The sequence below is a fragment of the Pipistrellus kuhlii genome, unplaced genomic scaffold (assembly GCF_014108245.1).
Source record: "Pipistrellus kuhlii isolate mPipKuh1 unplaced genomic scaffold, mPipKuh1.p scaffold_m20_p_6, whole genome shotgun sequence".
In the NCBI taxonomy this organism is placed as follows: Eukaryota; Metazoa; Chordata; class Mammalia; order Chiroptera; family Vespertilionidae; genus Pipistrellus; species Pipistrellus kuhlii.
Window position 1 is genome coordinate 40227712 of NW_023425562.1, and position 19699 is coordinate 40247410.

Consider the following 19699-nt stretch of genomic DNA (forward strand, 5'->3'; position numbering starts at 1 on the left):
CTACAAGTTGAAAGTAGAAACTGCCTGCGTCTCGATACTTTATGAATTGGGATGCTCAAATTTAACCTGCAAGGTATTTACTTGTACAGTGGGAATCCATGAAAGCAACCAATTGCTCATGGATTGAAGAGGCTGGGACAGGCCAAGCCACACCACCCTTTCTGCAAGGCAGCATTATTATGGCCATACCAAATGCCTCCAGCTGCAGCGACAAGAACCAGAATACAAGTCATAACCTTGCCCTGACGACATCTCCCAGGCACTGTTTACTTAATTCTCCAAGCCTTGATGGAAACCTTACCAGCACTCTGACCACCTCAGAACAAAATCCAGATACAGACAGATAATAAACCAAAACTCAAAAACATCTGTAAAAAATCACTGTGCTGAGCTTCTTACTAAAATCTTCTGGGATGCATTCTCATCACAATAGGACACCCTATTCGGCGGTGTATCTTAATCCATCTGGGCCACTGTCTCAGAAGCAGCTCAGTTTCCTCCAGCTGCAGGCGGGGCTGTAATTGCTTACCTGACTCGCAGGCAAATGTCTTGGAGGTTTCATCGTGAAAGATAATTGCCACGGCATGCTTCTTCGTTTCTCGAGGCAGCCTGGTTATGTTTTTGATGTTGTGCAGTTCAGTTACCTTGAAAGAAAAATTTTTTTTTTACTTAGTGTACAGTATACACTGTATACTAGTGTGCTTAAACAAAGTAATCAGTTATTACTATGCCTTCCAGTGTTGATGAGAACTTGTCAGTATACAAAGAGTTAAGATTATCAATACATGGCAAAAAATTGGTACCATGTCATGTAAAATATAATGGCTATATTTTTAAGAGCTTCATATTGTCACATTTCCTTCTAAAATCTGTAATGACCTAGACTTCTAGCCTCATAAAATAATCAGCCCATTACACAGAGTTTCTGTGTGGGTTGTCTGGAGGAGTTCTTTTCTCTCTCACATGAATTTACAGTTTTGTCACATTGTTGGAAAGCTAATTTCAATATATCCTTTGTTCATGTTTGTTTTTCTCCCTACTTGTAATTATCTCATCATACAAACATGCAAAATTAAAATAGCAAGATGAATACTTTAATATACATATGAATATATGAAATACATTTTATGTACATATGTGCATTTAAACATATACTATATTTATTTACATACATATACTATATATATTTCCTATCTATCTATTTTCTATCTATCATCAGAAAATACTCACTTCCTCTTACAGGAAAGAAAATTTAGACACCAATATCTGAGCATTAATACCCTGGAGAGAAAGATGAGAATGCTTTTTTGGAATAATGACTCACATACAGAATTATATTTAAAGTACATTAAAACATGTTCTCAAATAAAGTTAAACTCTTGAATTTTTAAATGATTTGATAATTGACTCAAGTAACGTTTAAGCCAAATTTTGTTCTAACAGTAAATTGAAGCTATATTTGAAAAGATATTATTTTTAAGCATTATTAATTTTAATTAAACAAAGGATCTTATCAAAATTAAGTAGAGTCTAAAGGCAATGAAGATTTTGTGTTGCTTAAGAATTCATGCAATTTATATCAGGAGAGTATAAAAGTGATATGCTGCTTTATAAGATTCAGTATATGTCATATCTAGTTGTACAAAAGAATATAAAAATATTTATTCTGCTCAAGGGCCTTTTTTCAAGAATCTTTATTTACAAATATAAAAATATTAGAACATACATTATGGATTCCATCGTTTTGTCCTCTGATACTAAAATCCAAGAAAACAAACTAATAGGTAGCTTTTCCAGATGCAGCCAGCACTAGAGCTTCTCTAACTGCTGAGCCTTGGGCAATCTGACAGATGATGTGGCTCAAACAAAGTGTTTGCTCTTCTGTAAAATTTACATTTAGAAATGCAGACAACCCCTTCAAGCACAGATTGTTACCCTGGTTTCCAGAACAGTGTTAAGCTTTCTGCTGATGATCATTAGTGTGATGCCATCCACTTCAGTGTGCCCGAAGACATCAGAGAGATGGCAGGAAAACAAGTGCTCATGAGAAGCATAAAATTCTACTTCTCACTTGTCTTGGTTAGAAAGTTCAAGTGTTATACTAGATTATAAAATGTTTTAAAATCATACCAGAAGGCTCTCCGAGGACTTTATATATCTTTGGAACTGTCCCTCTTCAATTCAATATATACTTAAAAAAACATTTTAAATCATACCAATCGAGGTCAAGATCTAATATATTTTGATCTCCTATCCTCACTTTTTCCTCTCAGTACTATATGGGTTTATCATCCAGAAGAAAATTGTGTTTTCATACTGTAGATGAGGACAATTTTTAAAATGATGTTTTTTTATATTTTCAAATAAGAATGTTATTAGTCTAAAACCAGTCAACGTGACATAAAAATCATTACCAACATTTACTAAGACTATGAAATCTATAGTATTTCAATATATATGTCAATTACTGTATTATTTAATAATGTAATATATACTTCTGAAATGTTGATTTTTCATATGGTTATAAAGGCACAAAACATTAATTAAAGTTTATTAAAACTATTAAAATAAATACTTTAAATAAATATAAAATTAACAGAATTTAAATGAAGTAAACAATTGAAAATGATTCAGGTTGCTTATATCTAAGTCTAGAGATACCATAATTGACAATTTAGAATACTGTGGTCTAATGAGTTGATACAATTAAAACCAAAATATAAATATAGCTAGTTGATGACTTTGCTAACTGGTGCAATTAAAAAAATTTTTTTTCAAGGAGCAATCTCTAAGGAATTCATGGTGTGAAAGTCAAATTGTTCAAAAGGAAAACATATAACCTTTTTTCCATAGGATTTCATAATGTACAAATCGCGGTGATAAACTCTATGACAGAGTTAAAAACACAGCTGAAGAAGCATAGAGGGAGAAGGCATACCTTGGAGATACTTCTGGTTCCATTTTAGATCATCACAATAATGAGATTATCTCCATAAAGGAAGTCATACATTTTTTGTTCAAGTTACATTTATCCTAAAGAGATGTATGTAATATTATGCCTTAAAAAATGCACATACTTCAATTAAAATACTTTATTGCTAAAAAATACTAACCATCATCTGCTGACCAGGATGGTGGTTGCTAAAGATTGAGGTGTCATTGTTATCTTAAAATAACCATGGCATTTGCTGCATCAATCAACTTTTTTTTTTTTTTTACCCACTTCGTTCAAAATTGGAGTAAATCCTCTCAAACCTTCTTTCTGCTTTATAAGCTAAATTTATGAAATATTCTGTTAAATCCTTTGTTGTCATCTTTACCAGGAGTAGATGCCATTTCAAAAAACCACTTTCTTTTTTCATTCAGTAGAAACAACTTCTCATCCATTAGCTCTTCATGAAATTTCAGTAATTTTGTCACATCTTTAGGCTCCACTTTCCATTCTAGTTCTCTTGCTATTTCTACCACACCTGCAGTTATTTCCTTCACTGAAGTCTTGAACCCCTCAAAGTCATCCTTGAAGGTTGGAATCCACTTTTTCCAAACCGTGTTAACGTTGATATTTTTATCTCTTTCATGAATGTCTCTTAATAGCATCTTGAAAGGTGAATTCTTTTCAGAAATTTTTCAATTTACTTTGCCTAGATTCATGGGTTGCAGAAAGGGTGTTGTGTTATCAGGCATAAAATCAACATTAATCTTGACATCTCCAGCCGAGCGCTTGGGTGACCAGGTGCATTGCAAATGAGCAGTAATATTTTGAAAAGGATCTTTTTTATTTCTTTTTTTCTTTTCTCTGAGCAGTAGGTCTCAGCAGTGGGCTTAAAATATTCCGTAAACCATATTGTAAACAGATGTATTGTCATCTAGGCTTTGTTGTTCCATTTACAGAGCACAGGTAGAGTAGATTTAGCATAATTCATAGGCCTTAGGATTTTTGTAATGGTAAATGAACACTGGCTTCATCTTTAAAGTCAGCAGGTGCATTATCCCCTTATGAGAGGGTCAGCCTGTCCTTTGAGGCTTTGAAGCCAGGCATTGACTTCTCTCTAGCTATGAAAATCCTAGATGGTCTTCTTCCAATATAAGGCTGTTTCATCTTCATTGACAATCTGTTGTTTAATGTAGCCACCTTTACCAATTATCTTAGCTAGATCTTCCAGATAACTTGCTACCATTTCTAGCTCAGAACTAGATGCTTCAACCTTGCACTTTTATGTTACGGAAATGACTTCTCACCTTAAACCTCATGAAACCAACCTCTGTTAACTTCAAACATTTCTTCTGTGGCTTCTTCATTTCTCTCTCAGAGAGCTGAAGAGAGATAGGGCCTTGCTCTGGATGAGGCTTTCACTTTAGGGAATGTTGTGGCTGGTTTGATCTAGCCAGACCACTAAACTGTTTATATCAGCTATAAAGCTGTTTGGCTTTCTTATCATTTGTGTGTTCATTGAAGTAGCACTTTTAATTTCCTTCAAGAAATTTTCCTTTGCATCTACAACTTGGTTAACTGTCTGGCTCAAGAGGTTTAGTACAAGAGATTTAGCGGACTGTCTTGGCTTCTACCATGCCTTCCTCACTAAGTTTAATCATTCCTAGATTTCTTTAAAATGATAGACATGTGACTCTTCCTTTCACTTGGACACATAAGGGCCATTGTAGGGTTACTAATTGGCCTAATTTCAATATTGTCCTATCTCAGGGATTAGGGAGACCAGAGAAAAGGAAGAGAGATGGGGGAATGGCTTGTTGGTTAAGTCAGAACACACAATATTTATGGATTAAGTCACTATTTTTATGGACACAGTTTGTGGCACCCTAAAATAACTACAATAAAAACATCAAAGATCACTGATCACAGCCTGGCCAGGTCGTTCAGTTGGTTAGAGCATCGTCCCAATATGCCAAGGTTGAGGGTTTGATCCCTAGTCAGGGCATACACAAGAATCAACCAATGAATACATAAATAAGTGGGACAACAAACCAATGTTTTTCTCTCTCTTTCCTTTCCTCTCTTTCTCTCTCCTCCTTCCTCTCTCCTTAAAATCAATAATTAAAAAGGGCAATAAACAAAGAAAATCTTTAAAAAATATCACTGATCATCATAACAAATATAATAATAATAATAATAAACTTTAAAATATTGAGAATTATTAAAGTGTGACACAGAGACATGAAGTGGACAAATGCTGTTGGAAAAGTGGCCCCAATAGACTTTCTGGATGCAGGGCTGCCACAAACTTTCAATTCGTAAAATACACAATGTCTGTGAAGCACAATAAAGTGAAGCAAAATGAGGTATGTCTGCAGCCAGTTTGTGAACATGGCCTGGACTTGAAAGCATAGCTGAAAATGGGCATATAAACAGCTTCCAAGTCTTACTCTCCTGTTGCACTTTGTGGGTTATATGTTTTAGTGGTGATCACCATAAGAAATATTATAACTTATACATGATTCCATATTTATTTAGTTATGTGCTTAAAATTTAATGAACTCATTTTATAACATAAATAACATTTTAAAATAAAAATTTCTCAAATAGGTAATATTTTTACAGTTTTTCAAGACTCTTAATGTCTGACTTAATAAAAGTCAGTTTGATACTTAGATCTTCTGAATTCAATCTGTTATGACATGTAGTTTTAAGTACTCATACAGAAAATAAGGCCTTATACAGACACCAAGTTGTAAAAGGTAAGAATAATTTAAAAGCATTTTCAGTTAACTATGGTTATTCCTTGGTACTATCTCCAAATTTGACAAATGTTTTCTTAAAGGTCATTGCCTTGGGGAGTCTGACATTACATCAGACAATTTTTATACTCGGTTACATTAAAATCCATGAATCTATTTTCAACTTTGTTTGTTGGGATAATATTGGTTTACTAATTTATGAAGACCTTACAAATGTTGACATATTTCATTATCAATATAAACATATACATTAATATTACCCTTGGTTTCCGTAGAAAAATCTGTAAGTTTGAGGAGTTGTCAAGCTCAAGAATGCAGACACAAGGTTCCTATATTTTTATTTTTACTTGAAAACTTAAAATTTAGCTTTGTTAATAAATACTGTCAGTTTTCACCCTTGAAGACAGGCTCATTTAGTTCATATTTGAGAGGATATCTGACAAATACCAAAGTATGAATGACCATAGTTTGTCAAACACCCTCTTATTAAAACAGGTGTTCTTTGAAAAAAAAAAAATTAGCTATTTTGCTTATAACTTCAGCAATCACACAAGTGTTCCTTCTGGAGTTAGCCACTGCCGGCTAGTACTAGCATGTAGCAGAAGAGTTTTAGGGGTTCCTATCATGGTTTTCAAATAGAATATTAAAAAGATGTACTTAAGAATTTAGATTTAATAAAAAATTAAAACATTTTATTGCTTCATCAATGTCATTCTTAAGTAAAATAAAAATCAAATCAACATATATACTAATATATATGTATATATTTTATATATTTTATATATATATTATATATAGCGCATATATATATATAGTCATATATATATATATATATATATATATATATATATATATATATATATTTCCTTGTTATTTACTTATTTGGGTGTGTGCATAATGACAAAAAATACAATGACCTTAGTCTCACCTATTTTTCTTTTTGTCAGACACTTTTTGGTATCATTGCCCAGACCAATGTCAAGGAGCTTTGTCCTATGTTTTTTTCTAGGATTTTTATGGTTTTTGGCTTACAAGGAAGCCTTTAATTCATTCGGACTTGATTTGTGTGTGGTGTAAGAGCAAAAGTTCAATTTCATTATTTTGCATGTGCACATCTAGTTTTCCCAACATTTATTGTAGAGACTGTCCTTTCCCCATTGTATATTTTTGAAACTCTAGTTGAAAACCAGTGGGCCATACATGCTTGGATTTATTTCTGGCTCTCTACTCTGTTCCACTGGCAAATGTGTCTGTTTCTATGTTATCATCAGATTGTTTTGATTACTATAACGAGGAGAAGGCATCGTCCTCACTTTTGCCAGCCTAAAAATTCCCTTCCCAAATGAAAGATAAAATGAAAATGTATATAGCATGCCACCAGAGTTAGATCACAACTCAGAGACACTCCAGGTGCATGTGACCTGGTCACAGGAGCTTATTCAAAGCAGAGCATGTTCTCCAGCTGGTCACACAAGAGAAAGTCAGAGATGCAAAGCTTAGGAAGGATTTGAAGTGCCATCAATGTCCCAGAGAGGGACAAAGTCAAATATGTCAAGGACAGAGAGCAGCCCCTTCTTGACAGCCAGCAGGCACACAGGGGCCTCAGTGCAATGGCTGTGCAGGACCGAATGAGCCAGCTCCAGGCAGAGCTTGGAAGGAGTTTTCTCCAGAGCCACCAGATAACAATTCAGCCCGACTGACACCTTGACCTTGGGCTCTTGAAATTCTCAGAAGAAAATATAGATAAGCTAGACCTTCTGACTTACAGAGCTGCAGGTTCAGAAATTAGTGTTTTTTGAACCTCTGAGTTGTGATCATATGTTACCCAACAAGAGAAAATGACAACAGTACTCCAATTATTATTAGTGACGGAACTGCATGAAAGATCCAACCTTTGGGGATAATGATGAGTCTGGCTACCTCAGTTTACTTGCAAGATGTAAAAGGAAGAAAAAGTAGGGAAGTAGATTTTGGCCCAGGTCTAAGAGTAGAATATCATGGTAGTCCAAACTTAGGAGGACAATGTTCTCTACACTAACACAAATATTTTAGGAAAATAAAAGAATTAAAGGTAAAATCCAGGCTACTAAAAATAAGACTAAATTTAATTTTATGCACTGGATATGTAAATATGCTTAACTTGATTCAAAGATATAGAAAAAGAAAATTACATGAAAACAGTTTTATTTTAAAGCCAACACTTTAAATCTCTCTTTTTGTTTCCAATTAAATTAAAGGAAAAAAAGACCACCTTATTTTCCACTTTAGTAGAATAAATGCAATAGTTACCATCAAAAGAAGTAATTTAATTGCATCTCAAAATTCATGGGTACCTAATTAAAAACCCATTCTCTAATCAATAAAATCAGTTTAAGTAGCTGTTATTCGTTTATAACTTAGACTTGTTAATGGTTAATTAAAATGCCAACTTTGTTTTTTATATAAGTATTAGATGTAAAAATGTACTAAAATTTTAAAATATTACATAAACTTGAACTAATATGAAACAGCATTGTTAATTATAAAATAAGAGTTGCTAATAGATATTTAGAGTAAGGCACAAAGTATTAATTCATGAATGAATTCTCACTGAAGTAATTTTCAAATTGTATGTTGTACATAAATATGCATTTAATACTTGAAGTATCCTATATAATAAATGCTTAATATGCTAAGTGTCTGGTAGACTGGTCGGCTGTTCAACCAATCAAAATGTATCAACCAAAGGACTTGTATACATGCATATAAGTACAGCCAATGGACACAAAACTCTGGGGAGGGAGGGTATTTATGAGAAGGGAGGGCAATGTTAAAATATGTACACAGATAATAATTGAATAAAAAAAGTGTAATATTCTAATGATATGCTAAAGATGCTCAACTGCTCACTAAGATGTGCACTGACCACCAGGGGGCAGATGCTCTGATCAGTAGGTTAGCTTGCTGCTAGGGTCCAGACTATCAGGACTGGGCAAAATAGCCAAACACACCCTGGAGCTGTCCTGTGTTCCCTCCCGGACTGGCCAATCTCTCGCATCCTTTCCTGGCCCCAATAGTGCACTGGGTGGGGTCCCTCGGCCTGGTTTGCACCCTCTCACAATCCAGGACCCCTTGGGGGATTTCAGAGAGCTGGTTTCGGCCCAATCCCATAGGCCAGGCAGAGGAACCCCATTGGTACATTAATTCGTACATTGGACCTCTAGTAATAATAATATATAATTTTCCATTAATAGTAGAAAAACAATTTATCCTCAGTGAAGTATTATAGAATAAGATCTCTCCTATCCCGTCTGTCAGAATTTGCACAATTAGCCAGATTTGTTAATGAGTAGAAAAAGATTTTTAAAAATAAAAAAATGTATTGATGATATTCTGCAAAAATAATTAATAAGAGCACTGGGTATCAATCCACTAAATAAATGTAAAAATACTTCAGAAAGAATGGAAATGATGTCATAACAGACATTATTGAATATTATTTCCCAAATTACTATCTGATTTATCAAATAAAATGACTTGTTTGAAATTACAACTTACTTTATTATGCAAATTGGTTTCAATATTTTTCTAAAGTTCATATGAATTATTTCCCTGGTTTCAAAGATGTAAAGTAGAAGACAGTAATGACTTGTACAATCATAGTCATTTTACATTTTACATATTCTCTAACATGAAATTATCATCTTACTTTGTGAGCTACGATATTATTTACAATCTACCGAGAGGAAAATTAGAGAAAGATATTGTTTAAATCATACCATGTTTTCCTCTGATGTAGTACCATTATGCATGACTACCTCACACACACACAAATGGATAGTTTTAAGTAGAATAATGAGTAATTTTGCCAACACAAATCATACTTTTATATTCTTTAAGTCAAGCCCAGACCAAATCTTATTTTCTAAGTCTGACTCGTTATTTCTCAGTGAACAGATAGATATCTATTGTGGAGGAATAGGTTATAAACTGAAATCCTGATTGCTGAGTGCTCTATTTTCTGTAGTAACCTTAAGCAGCACAGAAACATTTTTTTTTAAAGGATAGCATTAATTGTAATTTTAAATATATTTTATTGATTTTTTACAGAGAGGAAGGGAAAGAGATAGAGAGCTAGAAACGTCGATGAGAGAGAAACATCAACCAGCTGCCTCTTGCACACCCCCTACCAGGGATGTGCCCGCAACCAATGTATCATACATGCTCTCGACCGGAATCAAACCTAGGACCTTTCAGTCAGCAGACCGATGCTTTACCACTGAGCCAAACCAGCTTCGACAGAGACATTCTTAATGGAAGTTATCTTATATGTTGTAAAGTTCTAATTGACCTTGATTTAAATATTTCAAAGATCACTTTAACTCTGGGAGTTTCCTCTGAGTTTGAGATCACAACTTTGCTGATCCCCTCCACCTGAAGGTCTTAATTCCTGTTCGTTCCTACTCATCTCTGGCTTTAGAGTTGTCTATTCACAACACACTGACCTCTGTTGGAGACTACACAGAAGCACACCATGCTGGGGCATTTTCCCCTCCCTTTCATTATATAAAAGACCAACTTTTCATATTCTAATTCTTTGAGTCTTCCCTGAGTGACTAGCATGTGATCAGATAATATGAGTAAAACAATCAAGAATGGATTAACATGGAACAAATGTGTGTGTTAATAAGACCTTTGTTCAAGAAACTGAGACTGCTTCAAGATAAGGGATTAAAAATGGATGGATGGATGGAGGAATGAATGGGTGAATGAATGAATGAATGAATGAGTGAATAAGATGCCTTCACCTGAATAAATAACTATCATTCTGGGAACTTTCAGAAGTATTTGAAGAGACACCAAGCCTTAGAACACCCTTTATATCACACCAACTACATGCCTTTCCAAGCACATAGCCATTGGAATAAAAATGAAAATGTTCAATATAACACACTGCACACATGTGCTATTTTCACCCTTCCCAATTATTTTGCTTTTATCATTAAGGACAGGCTATATTTGCAGATGGCTGTTCTTCACAGGATGCCTTAATCTTATTCCCAACTTTCTCAGACATTTGCTTTACATAAAGATAAATACTGATAACTCTAAATAAGAGTAAAGCAGATGAAATAAAATAATGCTTTTGATGTCAGGATACAGGGGATTTAGAAGTAAGATTGGTACCTGTAATACAGGCATCATTTTTCTGGCCTCAATAGTTTTCAGCCCTGGAACGTCACATAGTTTTGTCTTCATTCATTCTTTTATGGGACTTTATTTATATTTTCCTCATTTTTATTTTATTAAAATAAATATAAACTGTTTTTTTTTTCATTTGCTCAGAAAATTAAGGAAAATTTATTATGTAAATTCTATGTAAATTGCTTTAGTTCAATTTTCATTGAGGATAAATTTGTTTTGAATATCTGTTATGACAATTATATACAGCTAAACTTTCAAACCTAATACATTTTTAATAACTTCCTTCAGCAGCTAGTGATTTGAATTTCAAATTTCTTTCTAGCAAGAAGTAAAAAAAATGTACATACCATTTTACAGCAGTTTTATATAAGAACTGATTTATGCAGCAAGCTTTGTCTCACAGTAAACACATCAAATGTCTAAATGAGACCATTAATACTCAGAAGTTTTATAATGGGTATGCTTCAGATAGAGCATAGCACAGAGTTAAAGTTGGCAAAGGAAGAATTGTGTCATTAGCTTCTTTTTCAAAAGTCCCTCATTTAGGCTAGAAACATTTCACTCATTTGATTGATTATTGTGATTTATTGCGATGGAGCCCTATAGCAGATTTTAGGGCATATCCAAATAACTGACTAATCAAAACTTTAAAGTACTTAAACGTTAGCAAATGGAACAATTTGGGAAATTCATATTAGTTCATTTCTTCAAGCCATTTTGAAAATGAAGAGTCCCTCCTTCCCCTGAATTGTGGGGGTCCAGTATTTGGATTGACCATTAATTGCCCAAGAGAAAACAAAGACTCAAGTATTCCAGCCTTATTCATAAAGAGATCTTCCTTTATTTATGTGTCAAAGGGAACTAGATATACATTCTAAGAAGAAAAGAAAGCAAAAACCAGTGTCCCAGAGCTAATGAAGATTGCAGGAAGAAGAAAAGTAGTGATATTGATACAAATATTTTGGTTAGAATTGGTTAATAGTCATTTCAAATTGAATATACACTGAATGAAACCTTACGCTTATGTACTCAAAGCCTATAATAAAACAGCCAGTTAGAAGGATTAGACAAAACTTGCTAAAATAAAATGAAAATAAAAAAAAGATCACGTACATACTTTTCTTGAAAACAACCCTTAAGATTTACTATTATTGTCATATTAGAATAGGTCTAACTTCACCATTTTAGTTCACAATCATTCAAAAAATATTCATGAAAGAAAATTTATATTACTAAGAAAAGGAATTAGCTTCCCCAAATGCTATAAAGAATAAGTTATAATAATAAAAACTTCAATCTTCACATGAGAAAGGTAAATTTTAGTTGTCACATATACTGAATCTAATTATTAAAATGCTCTTCGGAGCTTCGTTAGTCAATGACATCTGTTTCACTATTTATTAAAAAAAATTAATAATTTCTATTCTTACAGCCCTCCCCTGGGTCTTATGCTGCTTAATTTTCACAGTGTGGAGAAAGAAAGCACACAGACATAAAGTGTGCATGAGTTTGGTCATAGTGTTAATTTTTATCCAACCTATTTAGCTATGCACTCATTCTATTCCTTCCTTTTTATTAGATTCATCTCTGATTCTGTGAAAGACCGAACCCTGTAACTACACAGAAACATTTCAATCATCACATTTTGGTCGCCTAGATCTAGACCATTAGAGTTGACATACAGGTATACAACAATGTGTGTCATAGTTTAAAAATCATATCTTCTACTGATCTTGGCTCAATTTTACAGTAAAACTTCTTTTAAAAAATATATATTTTATTGATTTTTTTTTACAGAGGAAGAGAGAGGGAAAGAGTATTAGAAACATTGATGAGAGAGAATCATCGATCAGCTGCCTCTTGCACATCCCCTACTGCTACTAAGAATGTGCCCGCAACCAAGGTACATGCCCTTGACCGGAATTGAACCTGGGACCTTTCAGTCCGCAGGTTGATGCTCTATCCATTGAGCCAAACCGGTTTCGGCTACAGTAAAACTTCTTGAAATAAATTGTTTGAGTAGCTGTCCCTTCCTCACTTCTCATTCTCCTCTAAGTCTCTTCAAGTGAAATTAGTCCCCATATTTCACTGAAATAGCTCTTGGCAAAGCCACCCACAGCCTTCCTGTTATAAGTCCGATGATTCCTTCTCTGTCAAATTTCTCAGTCTCTCCAACTAGGTATAGATGGCCACTTGCTCAATTCTTTTAGCACAGTTTTCTCTTGCTTTCCAGTGATTTACTCTAATGTAATTCTCCACTTACTGCCTGCTTTTCTCAGATTTCTATTTCGGTGCCTCTGCCTCAACTAATCCTCTAAATAGTGGGAGTGTTAATTATCTCCTCTTTCTTCATTCTCTCCCAAGGACGTTTTGTCTAATGCTACAGAATAAAGTACTACCAAGATGCCAATGATGGAAATGAATAACTCTATCAATGACATTTCCCCCATCCAAGCCCTCATTTGTTTGTCTAATTAGCTACTTGACATTTTAGTATGAATGTGTAATAGATCTTTCAAATTTAACATGTACAAAGTGAAAGCTTGTGAGTTTTACTCAATGTCTGCTCTCCTAGTCTTCCCCATCTTCATAAACCGCGCCACCTGTTTCTCTGCTGCTCAAGCCCAAACTCATGAGTTGCCCATGAATCCCAATCTTCACCTACACCCAACATCTAACTCCTCCCTATACCCAACATTTGTCCTCTGACCTCCAACATCATTATTCATGCCTTCATTCAGGTCACCATTACATCTTTGCTACAATTTACCAGATGCCAAGTAAAGTTATATGCTTAGCTATGAAATTCCATTTATTTGGTTATATTTAATATCATTATGTCTATAGTATAATGTACTCCTTACAAATAGAATAGTGCTCTCTTTGGTAGGCTCTATTATAATCTTAATCTCTCAGAGGAAAAAATGTAGGTGCATTGAGATTAAGTAGTTTGTGCAAGTTCACACAGATGTTAAAATTTTGGAATAAGAATCTTTACTGATTAATCAGACATCCTACCACCTGTTTCACAATTCTGAGTTCTCATGACAAATCCTCCACAGTACTATCCTCAAATACTTAACTGTGTTGTGATATTATTACCAAAGATAAGTTTAGGAAGCATATTTAGCATCATTCCAGGATTATTTCTTACATACTTATAATTCTGTTTTCTTATGTATTGACTAGAGACCTGGTGATGAAATTTGTGCATGGAGATGTGGGGGTTCCTTCAGCCGGGCCTGCACCCTCTCGCAATCTGGGACCCATTGGGGGATGTCCGACTGCAGGATTCCTCTGGGACTGGGCCTAAACTGGCAGTCAGACATCCCTCTTGTAATCTAAGACCAGTGGCTCCTCCCTGCTTGCCTGATTGTCCCTAACCACTCTGCTAGATTGTCCCTAACCATTCGCCTGCCAGCCTGATCACCCCTAACTGCTCACTTGCCTGCCTGATCACCCCTAACTGCTCACCTGCCTGCCTGATCACCCCTAACTGCTTGCCTGCCTGCCTGACTGCCCCTAACCCCCTCTGCTTCAGCTCCTGCCTCCACATCCAGAATGATGCATGGAAGGTCATTCAGCTGTCCAGTCTAATTAGCATATTATGCTTTTACTAGAGGCCCAGTGGACGAAATTCATGCATGGGGGTCCCTCAGCCCAACCTGCACCCTCTACAATCCAGGAGCTGTCAGAGGATGGCCTACTGATGGTATAGGCCCACTCCTATGGTTCTCTGCTCTCTGTGGGGCCTGGGTTTTTTGCTGCAGCCATGGAGATGAAGTCCCCATGCCTTGCTGTCTGCTCTCTGCCTGACACTGCCATGTGCCAGGCAAAAGAAGCCCCAATGCCCGGCAGTTTGCTCTGTCTGCCAGGCCTATGGACTTCACAGACACCAACACACTAAGGAAGTCCCCATGCCCTGTTGTCTGGGCTCTGTCTGCAGAGCCTGGGGGTGTTCCCGCTGCCACCATGGTAAGGAGGTTCCAAAACCCTGCTGTCTGGGCTCTGTCTGCTGTGTCTGGGGGCGGACCCAGCCTCACCACTTGGTCCCCATGAACCCCGGTGGGGCTGACACGCCCAGACACTGCAGCAAAGGTGGAGCGGGGAGGCTGGATCCACCCCCTCCAGAGGCAGATCCAGCCTCGCTGCTCTGGCAGACAGGCCTGGATACTCCAGCAGTGGGGCTAAGGGGACTGGGCACTACCATCTTGTGGCTATGGGGACTGCCATTTTTTCGCAGAGTAATGGTTAATTTGCATATTATTCTTTTATTAGATAAGATTATTATAGACTTGTGGCCCGGTACATGAAATTCATGCACGGAGTAGGGGGGTGGGAGGGTTCCTTCAGCCCAGCCTGCACTCTCTCCAATCAGAGACCCCTTGGGTGATGTTGGACTACCGGTTTAGGCCCAATCTGGGACTGCTGGCTCCTAGCCTCTCACCTGCCTGCCTGCCTGATCGCCCCTAACTGCCCTCCCTTGCCAGCCTGATCTTGCCCGCAACTGTCGTCCCCTGGTGGCCAATTTGGTTCTGATTGGTTGGTTTCTATGCCAGTCAGAATCTCCGGGCCTATCTCTGGGCCTGATAGAGAGGTGGGGCTGATCAGCAGCGCCCTCAAGAGAAACAGGCATGGCTGCTGGTGAAGCATGGAGAGAGAGAGGCAACAGCTGATCATCAGCTGCCATGGAGGCTGCGGATCAGACTCTGCCTCTCTCTTTGGGCCTCTTTCTGGGTCTGATCTGCAACTCCTTGGCACTGACTGCAGGACTGACTTCTGATGTTCAGTTGAGCCGTTGGTCAGTTGTTACAGACCCTGGGTTTTTATATATTAGGATTTGAAAGAGAGGAATGGGAGAGAGAGAAACATTGATTTGTTGTTCCGTTTATTTATGCAGTCATTGGCTTCACAGGGGATCAAGCCTGTAACTTTGGGGTATCCAGATGATGCTCTAAATGAGGTACTTGCTGAGGGCTCATTCTTAACAAATTGATGTTTCATTCATAGAATTTCTGCCACATCTCTACACATCAGCATATTTAATGATCAATGACTTGGTAAAGCTATAAACAGCAAATGTTATGTCCATTAAAAGGCCTTTAGCACTATTAACTCAAACCCTAAAAGTTTTATCTCCTAAATATCGCCAATAGTTTAAATCAAAGTAACAAATGCACAACTAACCTGAACAGAGGGGAAATGCTTACTCAGCACCTTGGAAAATGATCTGGCTGAGTTATGAGTCATCTCAGTTTGCAAAGCGGCAATAAAAATGAGCCCTTCATTTCGCAGAGGTACCTCTGGCATTTACAGCAGATGATTAAAATAAAGGAGAAAAATAACTTTTGCATTTTATTGGAACGGAGACATTTTATCCTGGCCATGCATTTCTCCCTTGCAGATTTCATTTATCAAAAGAAATGTCTCCGCAAGCTGTTGCCAAGGGTCTAGTTATTCCCCAGCAACTCCCAAGACTGAGACTTACTTTATGGAAGTTTCTGAAATATGCTGCCTTTTCGTCTGGAAATTTTTCTAGCCTTCTGGGTCCTTTACTGGAAGCCTTTTTGAAAACCAACCAGCATCGTCTGAAAATCTGAAAGGAAATAAAGGACCCTTATTAATTATTGCCTTACATGAGTTTAATAGCATCAAGAGTCTATCTATTCAAATAATCCATTGGGGATAATTTTTTAAAAATGCACTTAAAAAGGAACAGGGTAGTACAATACAAAACAGAAAATGCTCTTGGCAACAGATGTTCAGCATACCCATAACCATTATGGACATTTGCATATGTTGTAAAAAAATCATTGCTTGCACCAATATATTTTAAAGGTTTCAAATAATTCCGATAATTTTGAGAATTATTTTACATATAATGACACCACCAGACAAAACTGTTGAAATATGCCATTGAATACAAATGAGTTCCCACTAATTTTACAATGATTTGGGTATTGTTAATCAATATAGCTATTTATACATCTCAATACACAGCTGCCAAAATTTATTTTTTTTTTAACATTTTTTGAAGGATCATTTTACTTTTGAGGGAAAACAAATAATTATCTGACCATCATGCTGATTATTTCATGCAATCAAAGCAGGTTCTAAAATATTCTTTAATTGGTCCACTCATCTGGTAACCAGTTTACTGCATGAATTCAACTTTTTAATTTCTCTAATAGATTCTTATTCTATACAAAATTAGTCAATCAAATTTGTAACCAGTGTGGTCACCACATTAATTATTGCAGCCTCTTATAAAGAGTACTATCTTTTTTATGGGTATTCTCTTCCCCCTAGGTGCAAAGATATATATAAAATTTACTCTCTTTCTAAAATTACTCTCTCTACATTATAACATGAAATAATTTTTGCATAGAATAAATAATTTCACTCTGTCTTTAATATAAATCACACATGCTTATATTAAGATTTAGGGTCTTATATATGGTAATGCCTAAAGATCATTTTAAATCAGAACAATTTTATTTTCAGTGAAGGTTCTGCTATTCATTAAATGCCTTGTCTTGCAGAAGTTACTTTATCTTCTCTAAGATCTAACTTCCTCACCTATAAATTACAGTCCATATACCTCATGAGGTTACTATTGAGGATTTAATAGGACAACTTGCAGACAGCATCTAACATGTCCTTGAAATGTAGTCCACACACTCATCTGAAACTCTTGGGTTTTGGAGACTGCTATAGACTGACTTATGTGCCCCTCAAATTCGTATGTTGAATTCCTTACCCACAAGGGGATGGTATTTGGAGCTGGGGCCTTTGGAAACTAATTAGAATCAGATGAGGTCATAAAAGTGGGGCCCTCAGGATAGGATCAGTGACCTTATAAGAAGAAGACGATCAGAGAACTTGCTCTCTCTCCAAGCTTTCACAAAAAAAGAGGTGATGCGAGGACACCATCAGAGGGCAGCTGTCTGCAAACCAGAAAGAGGACTTTCCCCAGAGCTTGGCCATTCTGACACCTTGACCTCAGACTTTCTACCCTCAAAACTGAGTAGATAAATATCTGTTGTTCAAATTCCCAGTATATGGTATTTTGTAATGGAAGTCCAAGCTAAGGCATATTTTATTTTATTTTATTTATTTATTTATTTATTTATTTATTTATTTATTTATTTATTTTTAAATATTTTTTATTGATTTTTTACAGAGAGGAAGGGAGAGAGATAGAGAGCTAGAAACGTTGATGAAAGAACATCGACCAGCTGCCTCTGGCACACCCCCTACTGGGGATGTGCCTGCAACCTATGTACATGCCCTTGACCGGAATCGAACCTGGGACCTTTCAGTCCGCAGACCGACGCTCTACCGCTGAGCCAAACCGGTTATGGCGCTAAGGCATATTTTAGACTTTATTTTATTAGTAGAGATGGTGGTAAAGGTAGTGAAGGCCGTTAAAGTAGCAGCAGTATTATGGAAATAAAACACAGTTACAGGAATCTGAATAGATTTGAGAGATCAAAAGCAAATAAATAAAAATATCATTGCAAAGTGGGATACACATAGATAATCAATATTTATCTCCCGGTTATTTATTAATAGATTTTGAATCCTAACCAAGGTAGGAAGGCTCTCCTTTGATGGAATTGGGAGCCAAGCCTGAAAACAGGGTTTCTGCTCTTTTCTACAAAGGAATGCTTTTCCCTGGACCCTGTGTGCTTATTGCTCATAATTCAGGAACCACAGTGATATCAAATGAAGCCTTACAGTATTCATGGAAATACAAAAATACACATGTTCACTGACTCCAATGCCCCATTTTGTGTGTCTAATTATTTTTTGCTAAAGAGCAAGTTAAACATAAGTGTGCCACAGAAAAAAAACATGATAACAGATAATAAGAAAACATAGATATACAATAGTATTTTCAATAACATCTTATCTTGTTGCTGTTACATTAACATAAACAAACACATACAGATAAAACTGTCAAAGACTTGATGTAATAGACTGTTTATCAAGACGAGGCCCTTAAGTTATTATTTTCTTATTTTGGAATGATTTTAGATTTATAAAATATTTGCAAAAATGGTGCAGAGAGCTCCTGTATAAGCTTTAGTTATTTCCCTCTGATGTTAAACCCAAAATAATCATGGTTCAGTTTTGGAAACTAAGAATTAACATTGGTAAAACACTGTTATATTTAAAAATCACCAGTTTTTTCCACTGGGGTTCTGTTTTGTTTCGGGATCCAATTGAAGACACCCAGTTTCTTAAGTTGTCCTCTCTCATTAGCCTCCTCTTATCTTTGATAGTTTCTTTGTGTGTTGTTGTTGTTTGTTTGCTTTTGCTTTTCATGACCTTGACAATTTTGAAGATTATTTTGTACAACACTCTTCAATTTCTGTTGGTCTCCATTAAGTTGTTTTGATATTTCAAAACTCTAAGGACAACCTCACCATAAAGGGACTCAAACAAATGACTTATTGGGAAGAATAATATGAATTCATCATGACTATGGGATAGTTACATTTTGATCAGTTGCATACTTGAATTTTTAAAGTAGTAAAAGTATCATGTAATAAATGCAGTAGTTTTGTTGTATGTTTTGGATTTTTTGTTCTTTTCTTGGGCCCAGTTTTAAAGATGTTTTGCTGGTATCGGGAGTGAAATAATGAGAAGCCCTGGCGCAGAAGAGGTGGCAGTGCCCCATCAGCGTGAAGTCAGATTCGGCAGGAGCAGGCACTCTGAAAGCAGCCTCCATTCCGGAAGCAGGGAATCAGTGGAGGCATGAAGCGAGCAGCTCTCTGCTACTCCTCTGCAAACAGGGTTTTAATAGCATACTACA

At 36.1% G+C, this 19699-nt stretch overlaps 1 protein-coding gene across 1 annotated transcript in view; it reads right to left on the reverse strand.

Moving 5' to 3' along the window:
• The window catches only part of DOK6 (docking protein 6), a 234342-nt gene that overhangs the window by 145107 nt on the left and 69536 nt on the right, over positions 1-19699 (reverse strand). Inside the window, exons 2-3 of the mRNA XM_036418685.2 lie at positions 16367-16474; positions 530-644 (exon numbers count right to left, since the gene is read on the reverse strand). Of these exons, the coding sequence (XP_036274578.1) occupies positions 530-644; positions 16367-16474 (223 nt within the window). The remainder of the gene's footprint in view (positions 1-529; positions 645-16366; positions 16475-19699) is intronic.